This window comes from Heterodontus francisci, chromosome 11 (genome assembly GCF_036365525.1).
Source record: "Heterodontus francisci isolate sHetFra1 chromosome 11, sHetFra1.hap1, whole genome shotgun sequence".
Taxonomy (NCBI): domain Eukaryota; kingdom Metazoa; phylum Chordata; class Chondrichthyes; order Heterodontiformes; family Heterodontidae; genus Heterodontus; species Heterodontus francisci.
Genome location: NC_090381.1, coordinates 19848959 through 19872504, shown reverse-complemented (window position 1 = coordinate 19872504; position 23546 = coordinate 19848959). Strand labels below are relative to the sequence as shown.

At 43.1% G+C, this 23546-nt stretch overlaps 1 protein-coding gene across 3 annotated transcripts in view; it reads left to right on the top strand.

The window, feature by feature from the left end:
• Positions 1-23546, top strand: part of farp2 (FERM, RhoGEF and pleckstrin domain protein 2) — a 208108-nt gene that overhangs the window by 54971 nt on the left and 129591 nt on the right. For all 3 annotated transcript variants that reach the window (XM_068041747.1, XM_068041746.1, XM_068041748.1), the window contains exons 4-6: positions 16804-16846; positions 20211-20286; positions 22289-22386. In XM_068041747.1, coding sequence (XP_067897848.1) covers positions 16804-16846; positions 20211-20286; positions 22289-22386 — 217 coding nt within the window. The remainder of the gene's footprint in view (positions 1-16803; positions 16847-20210; positions 20287-22288; positions 22387-23546) is intronic.

Here is a 23546-nt window from a genome sequence, read left to right as displayed (position 1 = left end):
ATTCGCTGGTGAATGTTTAAATTACTAGTCCATTGTTTCTTGTTTTTTATTACTGTTGCTGCAACCAATGGTGGAAATTTCCTTGTCTGGGATTGCTCTGTTCTGCGGCCCTGCCAACATGATGTTACGACCGAGGTGGAAAGCATGCACTGTCTTTTCTGGTCCCACTTCTCCACGGGTCACAACATATATTTTAAAAATGTTTACCCAGTTACTGATTTGGTCAATCATATACCGTACTCTTTATCCCAGAATAAAATACACCAACCAGATTTCTTTTACAAACAACAAAATTATAAGTTTAATATAAAAACAAGACTTATCCAGTAATGAAGCAAAGCATTAATACACAGATTGAAATATGAAAGTTCCTTTTTTGAATCCCCCACAAACTCTCGCACACACTGAAAAAAGTAAAGAAATTCTCTCTGCAGGGCTCTGTTACAAAAAAAAATACTTAGGCCAAATACTTGCTCATTCTTGAAGAGAAAAAAAGATATGTAAATATGTCTGTTGTCCCTTTTGGTCTGGTGTTGAAGTACACGTGGACGGGTCACTGGGATCTTTTCTGGAGTAGTTCTTTTCAGGCGGCGTCAAGAATTAATCTGGCAGGTTTTTCCAGCTTCTCAGGAGAAATGTGGAATCAAGGTTTTTGGTTATCACACTGAATACACAGGGTTTTTCAAAGACAGGAGGAAAGAGGAGCTGACACACTGTACCTCTCATAGAGAGGTGCAGGAAAGAAGAGCTGGGTGTTTTTTCCTTAGTAGGCTGATCTTCAACTGCTTTTCAAACTCTGTCCATCCACCACTCCCCCATTAACTGAGCCAAAACAATATCTCAGAAGCGAAACCCCAAACAGCAGGTCAGAACCTCCTGACCGCTCTAAATCTTAACATGTCACTTTTCTGGAAACATCTTCCCAGGTCGCCAAGGTTTTGGTTATTTACTTATCGTAAGGCGTGTGACATCCAGTAAAGGTTGTTTTCTAACATAACATCCCAGTGCCCTTTCAGTGACTGTCAACAACAAAACAAAGTCTAGCATCTATGAAATCTTCAGCCTTTCAAAATCGAATCCATTTCTACCATTTAAATGAGTCCTCAAAAAATTTTAAGAAAAAAGGAAGCACTTTCTTCACACCTTTGGAGGAATGAAACGCCATTTTCAAATGTTTCACTACAAAGTATGGAAAAAAACAGATGAAAAAATAATTAAAACATATTTACACACACATTCTCATTCACTCTTAACCTGTAGCTAATACAGTTCTGCTTTGTACCATCTTGGCACTTAGATAACTCGAAGCAGCTTTAAATCCTAGACAAAGCGTCTGTAATTACATTATGTTGCCCTGCAATGTGGATAATCTTTAAATGATAAGGTTGCAGTAGTAAACTCCATCGAAATAGTCTGGCATGGCATTTTGGTTTTAAAATTTTTCCACAAAGGGTGGGGGGGGGGGGGGGGGTTGGTGGGGGGTGTATTATGATCAGTATATACCAGCGTCTCGCTGTAGTCATGGCAGACATGGACACCAAAATGCTTACGAGCTAATAATAAGCCCAGAGTTTCTTTTTCCACTTGGTGTCAACTTAGCTTTTTGGAAAAGTATCCCACTGGCCTTTCTATGCCTGATTCATCGTCTTGTAACAGGACTTCACCAACCCCCGGGTCACTAGCATCAATTGCTACTTTGGGGGCTTAGTGAAATTTGAAGTAGCCAACACTGGTTCTTTAATCAAAATGGCTTTCAGCCTCTCAAAAGATGCTTGACACTCCCCTGACCACACTACCTTGGTCTTTGTTTTGAAGCAAATCTGTCAGATGGAGCAGCTAAAGTACTAAAATTTAGTACCAACTTCTGGTAGAAACCACACGTCCCCAAAAACCTCATGATTTCTCGTTTAGTCTTGGGGTAGGGAGCTCCATCAATGCTTGTACTTTCGCAGTTCTTGGCAACACTTGACCTTGCCCTACAATATGCCCGAGGTAGGTGACTCTGGGTTTTACAAATTCACGTTTTGTCAAGGTTTATTACTAAATCAGCCAACTGTAATTTTCTAAACAGAGCTTCTAGTTGTTCCAAGTGGTCCTTCCAAGTGTCACTGTATACCAGCACATCAAGAAAAGCCACACAGTTAGGAACACTGGCTACCACTTGATTCATTAGTCTCTCAAAAGTGGCTAGGGCTTTTTATTTTTAGCCCAAATGGCATCACTCAGCATTGGAAAAGATCGTCTGGTGTGACAAAGACCGATATTTCTTTAGCTTGGGATGTTAAAGGAACCTGCCAATGTCACTTTAACAAATCTAATTTTGTAAGAAATGTGGCACTGCCCACTCTGTCAATATGGTCTTCCAAGTGAGGTATTGGGTAGGAGACTGCATTAATCTTTCTGTAGTTTATGCAGAATCTAGTTGAACCATCAGGTTTAGGCAATAACACCACTGGGGAACTCCAACTGCTTTGACTGGGTTCAGTTAGGTGGTTTTCTAGCTTTTGGATTTCTGCTTTTACCTGGGCCTGTTTCTCTGGACTTAAGCAATAAAGATGCTGTTTTATAGGAAAGTATTTTCCTACATCCACATCATGTGTGGCTAAAGTTGTACATCTTGGCTTGTCCCTACAGACTCTCTCAAATTCTGTGAGAAGCTTTGTTAGGTGTTCTTGTTGTTCTGCATCTAAATATGAAAACATAGTTTCTAACCTCCCTAACAATTCAGTATTAGCTAACCTGACGGGAGGTTCAATTTGAGAATTGTCTAGGCCTCCTTCTGCCTTGTTATCCTTCACTGTCCTTGCTACCTGACATACCTGTGCTTGCTTATCCACCTCCCGGCCGTGATATTGTTTCAAGGTATTGATATGATACAGCTGATTCTTTTTCCGGCGATCTGGGGTGTCGATCAAATAATTTACTTTACCAATTCTTCTGACCACTCCGCCTGTGCGGAGTTTGCAAGTTCTCCCTGTGTCTGCGTGGGTTTTCGCCGGGTGCTCCGGTTTCCTCCCACATCCTAAGACTTGCAGGTGATAGGTAAATTGGCCGTTGTAAATTGCCCCTAGTGTAGGGAGGTGATCGGGAATACGGGATGACTGTAGGGTTAGTATAAATGGGTGGTTGTTGGTCGGCACAGACTCGGTGGGCTGAAGGGCCTGTTTCAGTGCTGTATCTCTTTAAAAAAAAAAAAAAAAAAATTTTTTTAAATATGGACCACTGAACCGTGCTTACAACTGTTCACCCTGTAAACACCTCATCCCCTGGTTAAAATGTTCGGGCTCTCGTGAGCCGCTCCCGGAACATGGATGCATAATCTAACATGGAAGATTCGTCCCTCTGTTCTAAAAACTTTAATTTGTTTTAGAGGACCTCTTATCTCATGTCCATAAACTAATTCAAAAGGGCTAAAACCAGTAGACTCATGAGGTAAATCCCTAGTGGCAAACAAAAAAAAATTCTCACCCTGTATCCTAATCTTGGGGATATTCATGATTGTATGCCCTGATCATTGTTTTGAGGGTCTAATGATACGTTTCTAAAGCCCCTTGTGTCTGTGGGTTGTATGCCGAAGACTTTAACCGTGTTGCACTCAAATTACCCATAACTTCCTGGAAGATGTTGGACATAAAATTCAAACCTTGATCCGACTGAATCTCAATTGGTAATCTATATCTAGTGAAGAACTGGGTTAACTTCTCTCCCACTACCTTCGCAGAAATTGTTCTCAAGGGAATGGCCTCTGGGAACCGAGTAGCCATATCCGTGATAGTGAGAATAGGTGTTCTGCTTTTGTTTTTGGTAATGGTCCTACACAGTCTACCAACACCCTACTAAGTGGTTTCCCAAAAACTGGAGTGGGAATTAGACTTGCCAGTTTCATGGCAGGTTGCAGTTTTCCCATAATCTGGCACGTATAAGCACGTTTTACAGAACTGCATCATGTCCTTAGAAAGTCTTGGCCAGTAAAAATATCGACTTATTCGTGATTGGGTCTTCTGGATCCCCACATGTCCCATTATTGGAATTTCATGGGCTATCCTTAATATTTCCCAGCTGTACTTGGGCAGTACCACTATCTGATGAACTACCATCCATTCTTCGTCCACAGGTCTGTGAGGAGGTCGCCACTTCCTCATCAAAATTCCATTTTTAATATAGTAGCCTTCTGGAACTCCCTTTGCCTCAGCTTCAGTTAGAGCCAATTGTGTCACTTTATTTAACTCTGATTGGCATGCTGAGCCTTGATCACAGAAGATTTATTGAACATTTCCTTCCGATCATCCAAATCCCCAAAGAAAGTTTCAGATATTTGGCTATTTGGTGCCAGTCTGACATCTGACAGTGGAACTTGTTTAGCCATTGCTCGGGTCACTATACATGAAGGAAATATCCTGAAACCTTTTCCTGCAACTGCTCTGTCTCTTAGACTTCACTTGGTCATCTTTGACTACTGTAGAAGCTACTACCTTCGCTCTGGCCAAATCATTCCCCAGGAGTAGTTCAACTCCGTCTGCAAGAAAACTATGGGCAACTCCTACAGTTACTGTTCCAGACATTGGGTCACACTCTAGGTGCACTCGGAACAGAGGTGCGGGTATATACTCCTTTTGATGCCAGTCACTAAAACCTTGGCATTCAGTGCACTTTCTGGTGGGAAAGTTACGCCTTTCGACAGCAATAGTTTGGGTGGCTCCTGTATCCTCAAGTATAACTATTGGTTTACCTTCCTCACTTGAGGGATAAGGAGTTACTTTTCCTTTTGACAAGAATTCCCTATAACTCTTGGGTATCTTGTTCACGTGCCCTGCCCTCACAGCAGTGTTTGTACATGGCCTTACAGCTGCAGTCAGAGCTACAGCCTGATCTGTTATACTCTTGGTCAGGGCCCCTTTCTGTACATTGGCTTTGTGCACCCCAATAAGTCCCATGGGTTTACCCCACAAATTCCAGCATTCTGCACGAAGGTGTCCCACCTCACTTCCATCCTCAGCATCTTCTTTTCTGGCCTGAGGAGGAGATCCCTGGGCATTCCCAGATGTCCCTTCTTGTCCCCGGCTACTTGCCTTCCTTTCACCCTCCCACCTTCTATCCTTCTCAGGTTTGTGGGGGTGATGGACAAAGGGTTTGGGCTTGTAAACAAACTCATAATCATCAGTGATTTCTGCTGCCTGTCTGGCTGTTAAAACCTTCTGCTTCTCTACATGGGTTCTGTAAGCGGTTCTGTTGCCGTACCCCCTTACTACAGTTCTTGGACTTTGGGAATTACAAGAACAAAATTGCATACGACACAGGGTTAGGCTGAACCACAAATTTGTTCACTTAAAAAAACACAAAAACCTTCCTAACCCCCTGTTACAAAGGTCTCAACTAATTTAAAGGACACCACACGACACTTGATTGGTTAGTCCGATTTAAATCCCTCCGCGATTTAACCTCGGTGCTCACCGAAACACACAGGTCCTCATGACTTATAAAATAAACCTTTTTGAAAAAAACCACAGGCAAAACCCACGTTTCTGCCCCAAATTTACTCGATTCAAAACCCAGACCCTCCCAGGATTTGGTTGCTGTACTTAAAATTCTTTTATAACTCTCGGCCCCAAATACCCCTTGGATTTGGCTGATAATTTGCAATCCTCCATGCAATTGGTCCTTCCGGTGGGAATTGTAGTTCACGAGCCAGGTTGACCGTTCCTGACCCTCCTTTTCGACTGCAGCCCGCACAGTACAAACCCCTTCAAGATTTGATTGAAAAGCTTACAATCAGTCACACGGCTGGTCATTACCAATGTTGATTGTAGGCCTGGACCTGAGATGACCAGTCCCCTTCCTTCTTCACATAATGCAGTGCCGAACCCTTCGATCTTGTCCTTTTTAGTTTAGTTTAGTTTAGAGATACAGCACTGAAACAGGCCCTTCGGCCCACCGAGTCTGTGCCGACCATCAACCACCCATTTATACTCATCCTACACTAATCCCATATTCCTACCACATCCCACCTGTCCCTATATTTCCCTACCACCTACCTATACTAGGGGCAATTTATAATGGTCAATTTACCTACCAACCTGCAAGTCTTTTGGCTTGTGGGAGGAAACCGGAGCAACCGGAGAAAACCCACGCAGACACAGGGAGAACTTGCAAACTCCACACAGGCAGTACCCAGATTTGAACCCGGGTCGCTGGAGCTGTGAGGCTGCGGTGCTAACCACTGCGCCACTGTGCCGCCCCAATGATGATCCTTATCGAAATATCATGAACACGTCTCCTGAAGCGATCCTGCTGGGTGGTCAGCACTTAGCACCTTTTAATCTCTTTCCTCTGTTACCTGCTTGGTCCAGACAGATCCATTTAGTGCTGATGTGATTTCCCTGACCGAGAACAATTAACTCCTCCAAGGTGAGGTAATCCAGGCTCCAAAGCTAATATCCATGAAAGAGGTTTCTATCCTGTCTTGACAGGAGTGAATGCTGTGCTCTGGGGCTAGTTAGTTGGACCAATGGCCTCCCCAGTCACTTAACATGATGGCAGTAATGCTGTGTCACTGTTATGATAATGTCCCAAATTCCAGTCCTTTAACAATATCACTCAGCAGGTCTGGCAGCATCTGTGGAAAGAGAAGCAGAGTTAACGTTTCAGGTCAGTGACCCTTCATCGGGTCACTGACCCGAAACGTTAACTCTGCTTCTCTTTCCACAGATGCTGCCAGACCTGCTGAGTGATTCCAGCATTTCTTGTTTTTATTTCAGATTTCCAGCATCCGCAGTATTTTGCTTTTACTTTAACAATATCAGTTCTGTTGGTGATGTTGGGATGTTTGAGAATTGACTCATTGGAATGCAGCCTGCCTCTGTGTGCTTTGTGTTGAGGTTTGGCTCTTATTCACAGTACTAGTGTCTGTGGGGGTTGGGGTTCCTTCCCCATACTCCACAAAGTCCAGTTGGGGGGGGTGGGGGAGGAATTCCAATCCCACAGTTCTTACTAATGGTGGGAGTGAATTTTTTAATTCTTCCAGGAGAATTAATTCCTTAAGGCCCCACACTTGGCCTCTACCTTTAGTGCCGCATCCAACTATCAAAGTTAATTTGCTTTACCCTCTCAAATTCTATACAAGTCTTCCTAGGTTGTTGCCAGAGGTTCTGGAATTTCTTCCTACACGCTTCAGGGACCAACTCATAAGCAGCGAGAATAGCTTTTTCTGCCATCTCAAACTGCAGAAGCATCCTTGGAAAGCTTGGCATGAACTTCATGAGCTCTGCCCATCAACCTGCTTTGCATAAGTAGTGTCCAGCTTTCCTTCGGCCACTTCATCTGTCTGGCTATCTTTTCAAAAGAAATGAAAAATGCCTCTACGTCCTTTTCCTCAAGCTGTGGGAGAGCTTGAACAAATTTAAATAACTCTCCACTGGGTCCTGGGCTGGATTAAGATCTTTCCTCACCAGAATTTTCCTTGGAGCCAAGGCCACTCTTTTGACTTAGTTCCAGCTTTTTAACTTTGAATTCCCATTTTTCTCTTTCTCTTTGAAATGCTCTCTCTTTTCCCTTTCCTCTCTGTCAAGTTCATGTTTTTCCGTTGTCAATTCTTTTTCCTGCTCAAGTTCAAGTTTTTTTCATTTTTTTTCCTTTGTCAAGTTCAAGCTGCCTCATCAGCAACTGAATTTTAGCTAATCCAACTGCACTATCATCAGGTTCACCTTTTCCTCTTCCAACTTCAAATGCTGTACTGTTACTTCAAATTATGCCTGCTTTCTTGGTTCCTGGTTTTAACTCTAACTCTAATTTTTCTGCCAATGCTATTAGCTTAACCTTGGTTAAGTTTCTCGAATCACTCGGGGATAAGTCCTCCTCCAGAAATGTCGTAGCAACTGACCAAAATATTCCAGTAGCGTAAACTTTTCGCTAATGCTTTTTTTTCACTAATGCCTTGTTTTTCCTTTTCCTCTTTTCATTTATTATTGCCCCACTTACAATTGCACATCATCGGCTTTTGGGTTATCCTGCACAGAGCCCCCAATTATATGCTGCAGCCAAGGTGGGAGGAGTGCACTGTCTTTTCTAGTTCCACTCCTTCACAGGTCGCAACATATATTTTAAAAATGTTTACCTAATTACCGATTTGGTCAATCATATATCATACTCTTTATCCCAGAATAAAATACACCAATCCGGTTTCTTTTACAAACAAAAAAAATTATAAGTTTAATAAAAAAACAAGATTTATCCAGTAACGAAGCAAAGCATTAACACACAGATTGAAATATGAAAATTCCTTTTTTAAATCTCCCACACACAAACTGACGCACACATTGAAAAAGTAAAGAAATTCTCTGTTACAAAAAAATAGACAGAAAAAAAGTATTTTGCCAAATACTTGCTAATTCTTGAAGAGAAAAAAAGAAGATATGTAAAGATGTCAGTTGTTCCTTTCGGACTGGCATAGGAATACACAGAGACAGGTCACTGGGATCTTTTCTGGAGCAGTTCTTTTCAGGTGGCGTTGAGAATTAATCTGACAGGTTTTTCCAGCTTCTCAGGAGAAATGTGGCATCAAGGGTTGAGCTTATCACACTGAATACACAGGGTTTTTCAAAGACAGGAGGAAAGAGGAGCTGACACACTGTACCTCTCAGGGTATCTTAGAGAGGTGCAGGAAAGATGAGCTGGGTGTTTTTTTCCTTAGCAGGCTGATCTTCAACTGCTTTTCAAACGCCCCCCAACTGAACCAAAACAGTATCTCAGAAGTGAAACCCCAAACAGCAGGTCAGAACCTCCTGGCCACTATAAATTTTAACATGTCACTTCTCTGCAAACATCTTCCCAGGTCACCAAGGTTTTGGTTATTTATTTGTCATAAGGCATGTGATATCCAGTAAAGAATTTTTTCAAACACAACATCTCAGTGTCCTTTCAGTGAACTGTCAACAACAAAACAAAGTGTAGCATCTATGAAATCTTCAGCCATCCAAAATCGAATCCATTTCTACCATTTAAATTTGAGTCCTCAAAATAAATTTTACCAAAAATTGAAGCATTTTCGTAACAATAGTAATGATGCAGCCTCCTCCTTTGAGTATTTGATGCTCTTTAGCTGTCCAAGATCCCTGAAGAAATGTAAATAGCTGATGAAGTGTTCGAGTCTTAGATTTTGTTCTCAGGGAGCTGCTGCTCGACACATCTTTACAAAATGTAAAACTGCATCCAAGGTAACTGACTTTAGTAATTGGCTGCAGTCTTGCATTAACTAGAAGCTTGTGTGAGCAACCCCAGGAGATCGTGACTCTGGGCAGTTGGTCATTCCAGTGGGGACAGTGGGTGCCATCTGAGGAGAACAGACCTTACAGCGATTGCTGCAAGTTTCATGTGGCCTTCTAATTGCCTGCTTTTGTTTGATTGGGGTGATGCTAAAATAGCTTTCAATGTTGATTGGGATGGCCCTTCCACTGGACAGCTTATTCACAATTTGTTCATGTTAAAAGCCAGTAAATGTTGCCTTAGATTTATCTGTCTTGTCCCTTTGACTTGCGTTCTACCAACAGTACAGTTATTTCACCCCTCTCTGACTTTACAGGCAAAATACCTGTTAATGCTGAAGGTTGCCTATAAAGGTCCTTAAGTTCTGTCGAGTAACAATACTCTTTGCTTGCCTCTGTTTATTTTCCCGAAGCACTGAGACACTAGTCTTGAATGCATAGGAACAGGAGGAAGCCATTCAGCCTCTTGTTCTGCTACTCAGTTAGGCCATGGCTGATCTGGACCTCAGCTTCATTTGCTCAACTTTATTCCATATCCCTTGATACCCTTACTTACAAAAACCTATTGATTTCAGTCTTGGAAATTTCAAATGACTGAGCATCTGCAGCTTTTTGGGGAGAGTTCCAGATTTACATGACCCTTTGTGTGAAAGCACATTTGCTGATTTCACTATTAAATGGCCTGTTTCCAATTTTAAGATTATGCCCCCTTGTTCTGTATTTCTCTCAGACGGAATAATTCCTCTGTATCTATGGTAGGGAATCATTTTAAAAATTGCGATTAGCACAATGAATCGGAGAAGTCCCACTTCAGCAAATACAGTTCAAGCAGCTTAAATTTTCTTCAGACAACCCAAGTTTGAAAGAGCAAAGTTTAAAATGGACGGCTGGGGGTTTTATGTCCACAGGATGTAGTATAAGATTTCACTCCAAGCAACACACTTCAGAGAAATGCTCATGATATGACAGCTAAACTATAAAAAGTGTGTGTTTCTGTGGGTGTATGTGTGTGTCTTGTAAGCACTGCTGACAAATACTTTGGCTTTGCAAGCAGGCACATTTCCTCTTCTAAGCTGTTTGTTTACAGTGAGCAGAATAGTTTGTTTACAGAAGTTACAAATATTGAGATATTAGCTATGCTATTTTTAAATGAGATTTTTGGGTACAAAATATATAAACAGAGCAAATATGGTCAGGAGAAGAAGGACTTCAAATTATAGCTTGTTTCTCATCTTTAATGTTACTGTGTGATCAAAACCTAGACGGGGATAGTTCTAGGTGTGCCTGAGTGAGTGGTAACTGGTGCCAGTACATCCTTAACGAGAAATGATTTTAAATGTTGACACTGGAGACCCCGCCTTTTAATGTTCTGTATCAGGGATACTCCCCAACCGGACAGACGGACACTCGTCTCACATCGCTAGCGCTGCTCCAAGTTTTGATTGACCCCCAGACTGTCAGTTAACGAGGCACCTTTTCTGCTCAAGTTATTGACTTCAAGGAGGTCATTCAAATTAAATGGTTTAGCTTTCTAAAGGAATGTATGATGGATATCTAGGTTATAGCAATCTGTATGTAGAGTCCAAAGTGACAGTTTAAAAAAAAAGACATTCTCCTTCTGTGAATACTAGCGGATTTCTCTTGGTGCTGCTGATGTTAACTCAGATAGCACTCTCCTTGTGGGGTAATACTTTGGCCCCTGTGTGGGGCAGTGCTTTGTAACCATATGTTACGCTAAGGTAGCTTTAGGATCATAAAGTCCAATAAATAAACGTGGCATATGCCAATAAAGGTTTAATTATTTCTTAGTCAGGAATGATTGGAATGCTTTACTCACTTCAGGCTGTAGATCAAAAGCTACCTACATTTGTAATAAATTGTCCCAAACTAGATGTGGAATGACTTAGTTCAATGGCCAATGCTGTTTGCAGTTTAAATAATACAGGCTTTTGCAAACGAGTCACTTGTTTTTTTTAAAACTCTCTGGGGAGGGAGGGGAAGGACTCTCCTTCATATTCCACTCCTCACCTTCATCTCACCCTGGTTCGTACTATTTCTGTTCTGAGTGCCCATTCTCTCACCCACTCCCTCCGCAAGATTGTCACTCCTCTTCTCCAACTGACTCCCACCCCAGGTCGCATCTCACGGCCTTTGCTATTCCAGTGCTAAGTATCCCTGCCTTTTCCTAGATCAGCACTGCTGGACATCCCCTGTTGCCACCTACCCACTGTTCATGAACCTTATCTATATGTATTGATGTGTATAAAATTACTATGACTGGTTATATAGGACCAGCATAGGCAACATCAAGGAGACTGTGTCTCACTGTCAGGATAGTGCCCTCCTCAGTTCAGTTGAAGTAAATGTTTGTCCACAGTGTAGAACAGTTTCTAGTTAAACACAAAGAGAAAGCAAGCTACAGTGATTACAATGCTTGTTTAAAAACCCAGGCTACATGGAAGAAGTGACTGCTGAAAGCAATGGAGAGGGGGAGGAGAAGGGGGTTTCTTGGGATTGCTTGCTTGTTTTTTCAGTTTTATTCTGAGAAGGGATTGAGATGACCAAGAAGAGATCTTAACGTCTTCAACTAATTATAGAGGAATGTGCTGAATAAATCCTGAGGTTTGTTTCCAATGGCACTCTCTTGCAGTGCAGTAACTTTGCCTGGAATGTGAATATAAAGCAAAATAAAATGCTGAATACAGCTCTGCCAATTCTTGTATTCACAACTGATCCTATCCACAAATCCTGAAATGGTGAATGCAGTGCAAATTTTTTGGTTATCACACGCCAGTGTTGCATTGAACCTTCTATGTCATGTTCCAAAGCAACACAGGGATTGAAGGAACACACAACACTATTTCTGCAATGTCTTCATTGAGGGTGTATGAACTCAGCTCCTGTTTTCTTACCAGCAGCAGCTTTTGTAAATTCATCATTTACTTAATTGAGCTTGAAGGTTTCAATGAAGTTCCTAGAACAAGTCAGTAAAAGATGTTCCCCTTGGGCAACCTGCTGAGTGATTGAATACTGATTCTGAGCATTCCAGCTCCATTCTGTAATAGTCTAAATGTCAGTGGTGATCACAGTGGTGTTAATTCAGCAACCTCATCTCGTCATTGAAATTATTTGTGTGTGGTGGGGGGAGTCAGGAACTATGACATTTAGTGTTTTCGATGAGGGTTTTTTCCATTTGTGCATGGGCTGTGGGCGTTGCTGGCAAGGCCAGCATTTATTACTCATCTTGAACTGCCCTTGTCCTTCTAGTAGTAGAGGTCGCATGTTTGGGAGTTGTTGTCAAAGAAGCCTTGGTGAGTTGCAGCAGTGCATCTTGTGGGTACACACCTTAGGCACTGTGCTGGTGCTGGGTGGGATGCCAATCAAGCAGGCTGCTTTGTCCTGGATGGTGTCAAGGTTCATGAGTGTTAGAGCTCATCCAGGCAAATGGAGAGTATTCCATCACACTCTTGACTTATGTCTTGTAGATGGTGGACAGGCTTTGGAGATTCAGAATGAGAATCTGTTGCCACAAAATCTCCAGCCTCTGACCTGCTCTTATAGCCACAATATTTGTGTGCCTGGTCCAGTTAAGCCCCTCTGGTCAATGGTGACAACCAAATGTTGATAGGGGATTAGAAGATTTTTAATGCCAGTGAATAGCAAGAGAAGGTGGTTAGACTTTCTTGTTGAAGATAGTCATCACCTGGCACTTGTGTGGCATGACTGTTACTTGCCACTTAGCGCAAGGCTAGATGTTGTCCAGGTCTTGCTACATATGGACATGGACTGCTTCTTTGTCTGAAGTTATAAATGGAGCTGAATTCCCTGCAATCATCGGTGAACAAGCCCACTTCTGACCTTCTGGTGGAAGGAAAGTCATTGAAGAAGCAACTGAAAATGGTTGCGCCTAGGACGCTTCCCTGAGGGTATACTGCTGCAGTGTCCTTGGGATGGGCTGATTGGCCTCCAGCACTACAGCCATCTTCCTCTGTGCTAGGTACAACTTCAATCAGTGGAGAGTTTTCCCGCCCGATTCCATTGACTCAATTTTACTAGGGCTCCTTGATGTCACACTTGGTCAAATGCTTTCTTGATATTCCATGTGTCTGCTGCCCCTGACTTTCTAGGTGGTAAAAGTCGCGGGTTTGGAAGGTGCTGGCGAAGGAGGCGTGGTAAGTTTCTGCGGTGCATCTTGTAGTTGGTACACACAGCTGCCACTGCACCAGTGGTGAAGGGAGTGAATGTTTAAGGTGGTGGATGGGGTGCTGATCAAGCGGGCTGCTTTATCCTGGATGTAGTTGAGCTTCTTGAGGGTTGTTGGAGCCACACTCATTCAGGTAAGTGGAGAGTATTCCATCAAACTGACTTGTGACTTGCAGATGGTGGACAGCCTTTGGGGAGTCAGGAGGTGAGTTACTAGGTGCAGAGTTCCCAGCCTCTGACCTGCTCTTGTAGCTGCAGCATTTGTATGGTTGGTCCAGTTAAGTTTTGGTCACTGGTAACCCCTAGGATATTGATGGGGAATTCAATGATGGTAATGCCGTTGAAAGTCAAGGGAAGATGAAAGCAAAATACTGTGGATGCTGGAAATCTGAAACCAAAACAAAATGCTAGAAATACTTAACAGGTTAGGCTGCATCTATGGTGAGAAAAACAGAGGTGAGCGAGTACTTGTGTGGTGTGAATGTTACTTGCCACTTTTCAGTCCAAGCCTGAATGCTGTGTAGGTCTTGCTGCACGCGGGCATGGACTGTTTCAATGTCTGAGGAGTCGTGAATAGTAATGAACACTGCAATCATCAGTGAACATTCCCAATTCTGACCTTATGATGGAGGGAAGGTCTGAAGATGGTTGGGCCCAGGACACTACTCTGAGGAACTCCTGCAGCGATGTCCTGGGGCTTAGATGTTTGGCCTCCAACAACCACAAGAATATTCCTTTGACTCTAACCAGTGGGGAGTTTTCCCCCTGGTTCCCGTTGAGTTCAATTTTGCTAGGGCCTTTTGATCCCACGCTCAGTCAAATGCTGCCTTGAGGTCAAGTGCAGTCACTGTCACCTCGCCTCTGGATTTCAGCTCTTCTGTTCATGTTTGGACCAAGCTGTTATGGGGTCAGGAGCTGAGTGTTCTTGGCAGAACCGGAACTGAGCATCAGTGAGCAGGTTATTGCTGAGTAAGTGTTTCTTGATAGCGCTATTAATGACACCTTTCATCTCTTTGATGACTGAAAGTGGACAGATGGGGCTGGAATTGTCTGGATTGGATTTGTCCTGCTTTTTGTGGACAGGACATGCCTGGGCATTTTTCCACATTGTCGGGCAGATGGTAGTGTTGCAGCCATACTGGTACAGCTTGGCTAGGAGCGCTGCTAGTTCCAGAGCAAAATCGTTGGTGCCCATAGCCTTTGCTGTATCCAGTGCCTTCCCTTGTTCCTTGATATCATGTGGAGTGGCTCGAATTGGCTGAAGACTGGCATCTGTGATGGTGGAGACCTCTGGAGGAGGTTGAGATGAATCATCCACTCGGCACTTCAGGCCGAAGATGGCTTCAAACGCTTCAGCCTTGTCTTCTGCACTTGTTTGCTGGGGTCTGCCATTATTGAGAGCGAGGAGGTTGATGGAGCCACCTCCTGCTGTTCGTTATTTAAATGCCCGCGATGGCTCATGACTACATGAGGCAGGACTGCAGAGCTTTGATCTGATCCATTGGTTGTGGGATGCTTAGCTCTAACTATGGCTTGCTGCTTCCACTGTTTAGCATGCATCTAGCCTTGTGTTGTAGCATCACCACGTTGATGCCTCATTTTTAGGTACACCTGGTGCTGCTTCTGACATGCTGTCCTACAATCCTCATTGATCTAGAGTTGGTCCCCTGGCTTGATGATAACTGGTAGAGTGAGAAATATGCAGGGTCATGAGGGTGCAGATTGTAGTGGAATTCTGCTCCTGCTGGCTCATTGAACCTCATGAATGCAAAATTTTGAGCTGCTGGATCTGAAATTAACAGTTCTATTTCGCATGATGGTTGTGCCTCACAACCCGATGGATGGCATCCTCGGTGTGAAGATGGGGCGTTGTTTCCACAAGGACTGCGGTGGTCGTTCCTACCAATACTGTCATGGAAAGATGCATCTGCCCCAGGTAGATTGGTGACGGTGAGGTCAAGTAGGCTCTTACCCTCATGTTGGTTCTCTCACCACCTGCCGCAGGTCTAGTCTGGCAAATATCTCCTTCAGGACTTGACCAGCTTGGTCAGTAGTGGTGCTGTCAAGCCACTCTTGGTGATGGATGTTCAAGTCCCCCACCCAGATTACATTCTGTGTCCTTGCTACCCTCAGTGCTTCTTACAAGTGGTGTTCAGCATGGAGGAGAAAAGATTCATCAGGTGAAGGAGGGCAGTAGGAGGTAATCAGAATGTTTCCTTTCCAATGTTTGACCCGATGCCATGAGACTTCATGGGGTTCGGAATCGATGTTGAGAACTCCCAGGGCCGCTCCCTCCCAACTGTTTATCACTGTACACTATCTCAGGTAGGTAGGTCTGTCCTGCCTGTGGGGCAGGACGTACCTAGGGATGGTGATGGAGGAGTATGGGATGCAGGCTGAAAGGTATGATTCTGAGAGTAAGACTCTTTCAGGCATTTGCTTGACTAGTTTGTAGGGCAGCTCTCTCAATTTTGGCACAAGTCCCCCAGATGTTAATGAGGAGAACTTTGCAGGGCCGACTGAACTGGGTGTGCCTTTGTTGTGCCTGAATCTGATGCCAAGGTTGATGCCAGGTGGTCCATCTGATTTTATTCTTTGACTTCTTTGTAGAAGTTTTGATACAACTGGATGGCTTGGTAGGCCACTTCAGCGGGTAGCTGAAGGTCAACCACATCACTGGGTCTGGAGTCACATGTAGGCCAGACCGGGTAAGTGTGGCAGATATGTTTCCCTAAAGGATATTAGTGAACCAGATGTATTTTTAAGGTAAGGTGCTCTCTGGAGCAGGCCAACAGTCCAGGAGATAATGGCAAGCAGTATGTCATGCTGTAAGTCACTTGTACCATAATTTCCTGCAATGTCATCTTAATAATATATACTGTAGGTGTACTGTCACAATGGTGCAAGTTTTCATCAAATTCAGGCCCACTAATTCAGTAAGTACTACATACATATCAGGAAATCACAGATGGGTGCCTGGTCCATAATTCCTGAATATCACAAACATTTACTCATCTTTTTCCTGTAAGTCATTGGCTCCTGATAATGCATCAGTGACTTTATTGCATGTTTTAAAGTGTGGACGTGTGTATGTTGCTATTTTCAGACACAGCTGCTAGCTCGGAGATGATTAAGATTATATTGAGTGTCATTACAATGATGATAGTGCTGCACATTATTAACATTTCACAGCGCAGCACAAATCAGTCAGAATTCTGTGGGATCACTTCGGCCTCCAAACCTGTGCATGAATAAAGTTTGAGTACAGCTAACTGTCATTTCATTTTCATCTTTTCATTTTTAATTCACTTTTCTGTTTATTCCATGTTTTCTTTTCATTTAGATTTGGCTTGAACCTGCAAAACTTATTGTGAAACAAGTGCGAAGTAAGTGCTTTTGTGTTTTGTTTTTTTTTCCATTTCCTCCATCCCAGCTCCCCAAAGCTATTGCCCTGTGCATTTTGTACTTGATTAGCTCATTCTGAGTTCCAGCTAGGATGGCAGCGTTGGTCAGGAAAATATCTTGCAGTTCAAGTTGAAATCACCCTGGTTTGAACCTTATGCTCAATAGATGTCCAGTGTGTGATCACACATGTCCCTGCCTCAATGATGTTTGCTGACATCACTGGCAATCAATCCAGCTTAGATTTTGTGTAGGTTTTGATGGTCACCAGTCCAGACTCTTCCAGCATTGAGCTGTGTTTGGTCTGCCTTCCCAGAAAAGGGAGAAACAATGGGACAAATCTCGGTGATGTGTGACAGTGCATCTGTGCAAGGGCTCTTGGGGCAAGAGTGAGATTCATGTCGGTGTATTCCAGTTGCTTTTCCTGGGTTGTAGATGTTGTGTTTTGGGTCTACTTTATGCTTTGCAGTGGGACTGGAGCAATCTGTTAGAACCTCAGTTCACATTTGGTCAAGGAGGAAGCTAGAAAAAGTCCTGTAGCGGTTACAAAGATATAACATGATCAAGGAGCTTGATGTCATATGCCGAACAGTGGATAATGTGGAGAAGGGATGCTGGTAACATGTTTCCTCACTCATCTGCAGCTCCGTGACATGAGGAAAATGCAAAAATCTCTTTTTTTTAAAAAAAAAAATGAGGAAGCATATAGAATTTCCTTTATAGGTAAGTTTGTGAGTTGTGCTTGAGTAAATTGCTCAGAATTGCAACTCATGGCAAATGTTACTAATGACTCCTGGAATGAATAATTAGATTCTAGCCTGCTGAACTGAAAAGGTTGTCATGGGTATATTTGGTGTGTATTGCTGTGCCAAATATAATTTTTGTGATTGCTCTAATTCATCATCTTAATTTGCTCTCCTCATTACCAGCATTAGCAGGGGGCCTGTAATCACCATTGACTTGCCTTTGTGTTCTGCCATTTATAATGGTACTACTGAATTTGTCAAGTTCCCTTGGATAGGATGTGGACTTTCTCATGTCCCATATTAGTAATGCTTTACTGAAGTGATCAACTTTTGCAACCTGTGCACCAGGTTGAAAACTGTTGCTCTCTTGTAGCCTAATCCTGCTGACTGTAGCTCAGTGGTGCTCATAATTTGGCTGAGGTCATTTGTGGTCCATGTTCTCTTCACTTGTAGCCCATGTTCTCTTCACTTGTAGCCTTGTGTATACTTGTGATTTTTCTGGCTGTGGGATTCAGATGAAATTCACTGATTTATTTTTTTGGCTGACTAACTTTCACACAGCAAGTGAAAAGGCCTGATTTTTAAAATAAAATAGGGCAAACTATGGCACAAATGGGCTGAATTAAGGCTGCAGTCTACCCCATATTATGCAGTGAAAGTTTGTTCAATCAGGTCCTATGGAAAATGAGTTTAAGTTGTTCCTCATGGCTCCAACTAGAGTACAAAATTGTTCCTAATCCGGCACTAATTGGTAATGTTATTCAGATTACGGGCTGGCTGATGTGGGAAATAGAGAAAATCACTCACTTGAGCAGTCAAAGTGCTGTTCTGATATTGGGGCTGAGGCATGTTGAAGAATAGATGGAGCTGTGGTCTGCATCCTGCATTTGATCTGGTTGTGCTTGATGCTGACCCATTGGATGCCCAAAATGGATAGAGTTTTATTCTCACTGTGAGCAGAAATATATAAATATACACACACAAACCATATCTGCAGACAGAAAGAACATGTACACACATTGCCCCTGTTTCAGCTAAACAAAACAAGTGACAGCCATTTGCTGGTTCATTCCTCAGGGCAATGCCTTGACCAATCACAGTCAAGCTGCCTGGATTAAATTTCAAACAAAGCTTGGCAGTTGACTGTCAGTCACCATAAACTGGTGCATTCTCCATGGCAACGTCTCTACCAATCAGAGTTCACTTGCCAACCAATCAGCACTGTCTTCTCATACAGTATAAATTTGTTGCTTTCCTTTACATTGGTATTCTTGCAGATTGTCCTGATTGCAAGACGAGAAGCTTCGACAACATGTCTCCATTTTCAGCAATACAAACTATATAATTGAACCATTGGTCTTAGTATGCAAAGGAGCCTGGACTGCACTCCCTAACTGTCCCTAATAGTAAATCGCGCCTTGCAGTGTGGGCGATGGCATGTCCCATCACTCCATTGTGAAGTGTGTTATAGCATTTCTAAGAGTGAACCTGAAGTAAAATATTGGTTGGGGTTGCAGGCATTGCCCCTGCTGCAGCTCCAGAACAATCTGTGATCTGTTTCTCCAAATTCAAGGTGTGTTTTGCCAGGAATAATTAACTGCTCTGTTTTGGAAATTCTTGATTAATGCTGCCCCATGTTGGATCAAGAAACTGAGAGTGTATCACAATTTTCTCCATTTATTTCTCAAGCTGATTATTTTCAGGTGTGAAATTAAATAGTAATTATGGTTTTTTAAAAAATCATCTTTCTCTGGATTATTTTGGCTTTCAAATATGGATCATTTGCATGGGTGAATTCCAGCTCCCTGTACATTTGAGAGCGTCTGTCTGTGTACTGAGGTCTAGGCAAGCAAACAGCAGAGCCTGAATGTTAACGAATTGCCTAACACATGCATAAAATTCCATTTCCAATCTTTGAAAGCGACGAGGCCCCAGAGTAGACCTGGTCATTCAGATTTATTAATTAATTTCCTAAACCGTGAACAAGCAAATCATTTTGTGATATGCAAGTTATAACAGTAAATCTTTTACTTAAATCCTTGAGCTGATATTTTTATGAACTGCTTTTCGGTCACGCAGATGTCTTTATCCTTCAAGAATATGAACCTTTTCTCTGATTTTGAAATTCTTTGTTAAGATTCTCCCAATTAGTTTTGCACAGGATGGAAATTGCTTTCTTTTTCAGGCAGGTAATTAATGGACCTGGATTTTGAATACTGAGTAACTCAAATCATAAGGGAGCTACCAGCTAAATACAGACTGAACCAATCATTGTGTGTGTGTGTAAATTTTTATTTCCCTTGCAAGCCTGTTACCAGGAAGACTAACAAACTTTGCAACATTTATGTTGGGATAAACTGCTAAATCCTGTTTACACAGTGACTGAGTTTTAAAGCGATAAGGTACCAACACTTCAGTAGACAAAAATGGAATCATGCATCTTTAAGGCAGTCACCTTGAATTGAGTGTTGGTTGTGTTAGTGGCCAGTTTATGTAGGCCCTGCCTGTATTAAAATCGTGCCTCTGGTGTTGAGGCACACCGTGGTGTGCACTTGACGACCAATTTAAACCTCCGTTTTTGTGTGTCTCTAATTCTTTACAGGACCAAAGGACACAGTGTTCAGGCTTTCTGTTAAGTTTTTCCCCCCTGATCCTGGCCAGCTGCAGGAGAACACAAGGTAATGAACAACACTGGGGTGTAATCGAACTGGTGATCCCCGCAGCACTCCGAGATGGACACTGCAATTATCCTGCTAGTCTTATTCTCAGGGTGAAATCACAAGATGATGGTTACAAACTTTAACCCTTTTGCATCGCCTGGTGGTCATTGATACAGATGACCTTCATAGAGCAGTGTGTTCTGATTATAAATTTCACTTCTGTCTATGTGTTCCTCCCTCCATAATATTACTCTTCTGGTTGCATTGAGTATTTGAATCATACTGTTTCGCCCATTTTTCTCTTTGTTTTTGGAACCTGAGTTATAAACAAGAATTGTGCAAACTCTCATGTTGGAGCTGTGTTCAACTCACTTAACACAGGCTGGTGAGAAGATCAGAATACACAAATCCTGCTTAAGATTAATGTTGCTTAGCACATTGCCATTTATGGATGTTTTTATTGAGCCCAAAGTTGCCTCGTGATACAGAGGCAGCTGATCTTGTTCGATTCATGGATACACACTACCAATTTACTGCCCCTCGAGGGACTCTTCCCTACTCCAGGGAAGCCCATGGAATTAATGGGAAAGTGGTGGTATGTATATGGAATTGTTTCAGTGACAGTAAGCAAAGGGTGTTGGTGGACGGATGTTTTTCAGACTGGGATGTTGTTTCCAGTGGTGTTCCCCAAGGGTCAGTTTTGGGTCCATTACTCTTTCTAATTTTTATGAACGAGCTAGACTCAGGACTAGGGATAAGCATTATAAAGTTTGTAGATGATACACAACTTGGCACAATAGTAGCTAGTAATGAGGATAGTTGTAGACTTCAGGATGACTTTAATAGGATGGTGAAGAATGCAGAAGCAAGCCAAATGGAGTTTTAATGCAGAGAAGTGTGAAGTGATACACTTGGGAGGACTAAAATGGGAAGACAGTGTACTCTAAATGGCACAATTTTAAAAAGTATAGATGAGCAGAAAAAACTTGATGTCCATATACACAAATTCTTAAAGGTGTCAGGGCAAGTTGATGCACTGGTTAAAGAAGCAGATGAGTTACTTGGGTTTATAAATAAAGGCATAAAATATAGCAACAGAGATCATGCTAGAACTTTATAAATCACTGAGTATTTAGTGTACTTAGCTGGAGTATTATGGACAATTCTGGACACTGTACTACAGGGAAATCTGTAAAGGAGGTTTACTAGGATGTTACCAGAGATGAGAAACTTGAGTTATGAGGAGAGGTTGGAAAAGTTAGGACTATTCTCCTTCGAACAGAGAACTTCTATAGGTGACCTAATAGAAGTTTCTGAGATGATGAATAGATAGAGAAAAAACTATTTCCTCTGGTGAGTGGTCAATAACCAGAGGTTATAGATTCAAAATCATTAGCAAAAGATCGAGAGGGGAGATGAGAAATTCTTTGCACTGAATTGTTGGAATCTGGAAAGGTAATTGAAGCTGATTCCATAAATAATTACAAAATGGAATTGAACGGATACTTGAGAATCAGGAACTTGCAGGGCTATGGGCAATAAAAAGAGGGCATGTGGGACAAAGCATGACTCTTCTTTCAAAGAGGCAGCCCAGGTACGTGAGCCAAATGGTGGCCTCCTGTGCCCTGAGTTTCTATAATTCTGGGCTTCCAATCATTGATCCTCAGGTGCAGTTGTGTTATCTGAGGGGGGGTGGGGGCCTGGTTGAATGCTGCCTCATCCTGTGTACTGTGTTGGACCTGCTCTTTCTGGCAGCTGGTTCAGTTAGTTTCTGCCGTCCTGTAAAGTGTGATGGCCTGTTTATCTAAAAGGACCATGATCAGTGTTACAGATCACAGTGCCTGATGCAGGATCATGGAGTTCTGGGACACCAGACATTTGAAAAAGACCCTGGTTTAATAAGTAGGTGGGCAGTCATTATAAAAGACTTGGATACCTGTTTGTTGTGCTGGGTGTGTTGTGGTGAATTCCAACTTGTATGAGAGGGCATCGATATAATGTGTTCATTTTCTTTTTCTAGATACTTGTTTGCATTGCAGATTAAGCGGGACCTGATGGAAAACAAAATCATGTGCAATGAGAACACATCCGCACTCATTGTCTCTCATCTCTTGCAGTGTGAGTGTTGAAACTAAACAGGACACTGCCACCTAGAGCTTATCAATGTTATGTAAATGCAAGAGAAGCACAACTATGCAAAGATGTGGTCGTGGCTGACAGTACCAGCCCCTTTGGCACAGATTGAAGTCAATTAGCTACTAAAGCCCCAAATTGATTGTGGCTGTCCAACCTTTTTAACCTCATATTCTGAAGCATCAGTTTGTCGTGGCACACCACAGCAAACTTGTTGATTACTGGTTGTTAATTATCAGTGCTTTCAGTAACCACATTTTTAATGCTGCACTTGCAAAATTAGACAAAGCAAAGGAGCAGCAAGGGAGGGTGTTGAATGTTATCTGTAGCTTTGAGATGCTGGGAAAACTAGCAGTCAATCCTGTTGAGTTTTGACAGAAGGGAGGAGGAAAGATTTGTTAGAATGGCATGTTTGGGGTTTCAAAGGACTGAAAGATACAGAACATAATTGCATCAACATAGAGACATGGGCTGGAATTTACCTACCCTCCACAGGAGCGGGCTGGAGGTGTAAAATTGAGTGGGGGTTGGGGGGTTGCCGTTCCCATCGCCTTCCAGTCCCTGCTGCAATTTTACGAGCGGCAACTGTGGTGAGAGATGGCCTGCCAGCCTCAGGCCAGTTAAGACCTTTAAGTGGCCAATTAATTGCCAGTTAAGGGCCTCCTCCTGCCGCCGCTGGTATCGTACCCCATGAAGCCATCTGGTAAAACCGCCGGGGGTGGTGGGGTGCGTCCTCCTGATCATGCACCCTGTTCCCCACAGAGGGCTCCCCCATAGCATAAGCCATCCACACTGCAGCACATCCCCCCCCCCCCCCCCCCCCGGTTCCCTCAAATGCCTCCCCCCTTGCCTCGCTGGGGCCCAGCCGATTGTCCCCAATAAGGCCCCACATGCCTAACTTGATTCCACGGCCGGCTCCATTGCTGCTTCTCTCCCTGGTACGGTCCCAGCAATGACCACCGCTCCTGGTGGCGCTGCTGGCCCGCTGATTGGCCAGCAGCTCTTGGAGGCGGGACTTCCTGCCTTGGTGGCAGAAATCCCACCCGGGGCCAATTAAGAGCCTGGGCCACGTAAAATTACTGCGTGGCTCCCAGGCTCGGCAGAGGCAGGCTTGACCCCTACTTTTTGCACATTGAACGGGGCCT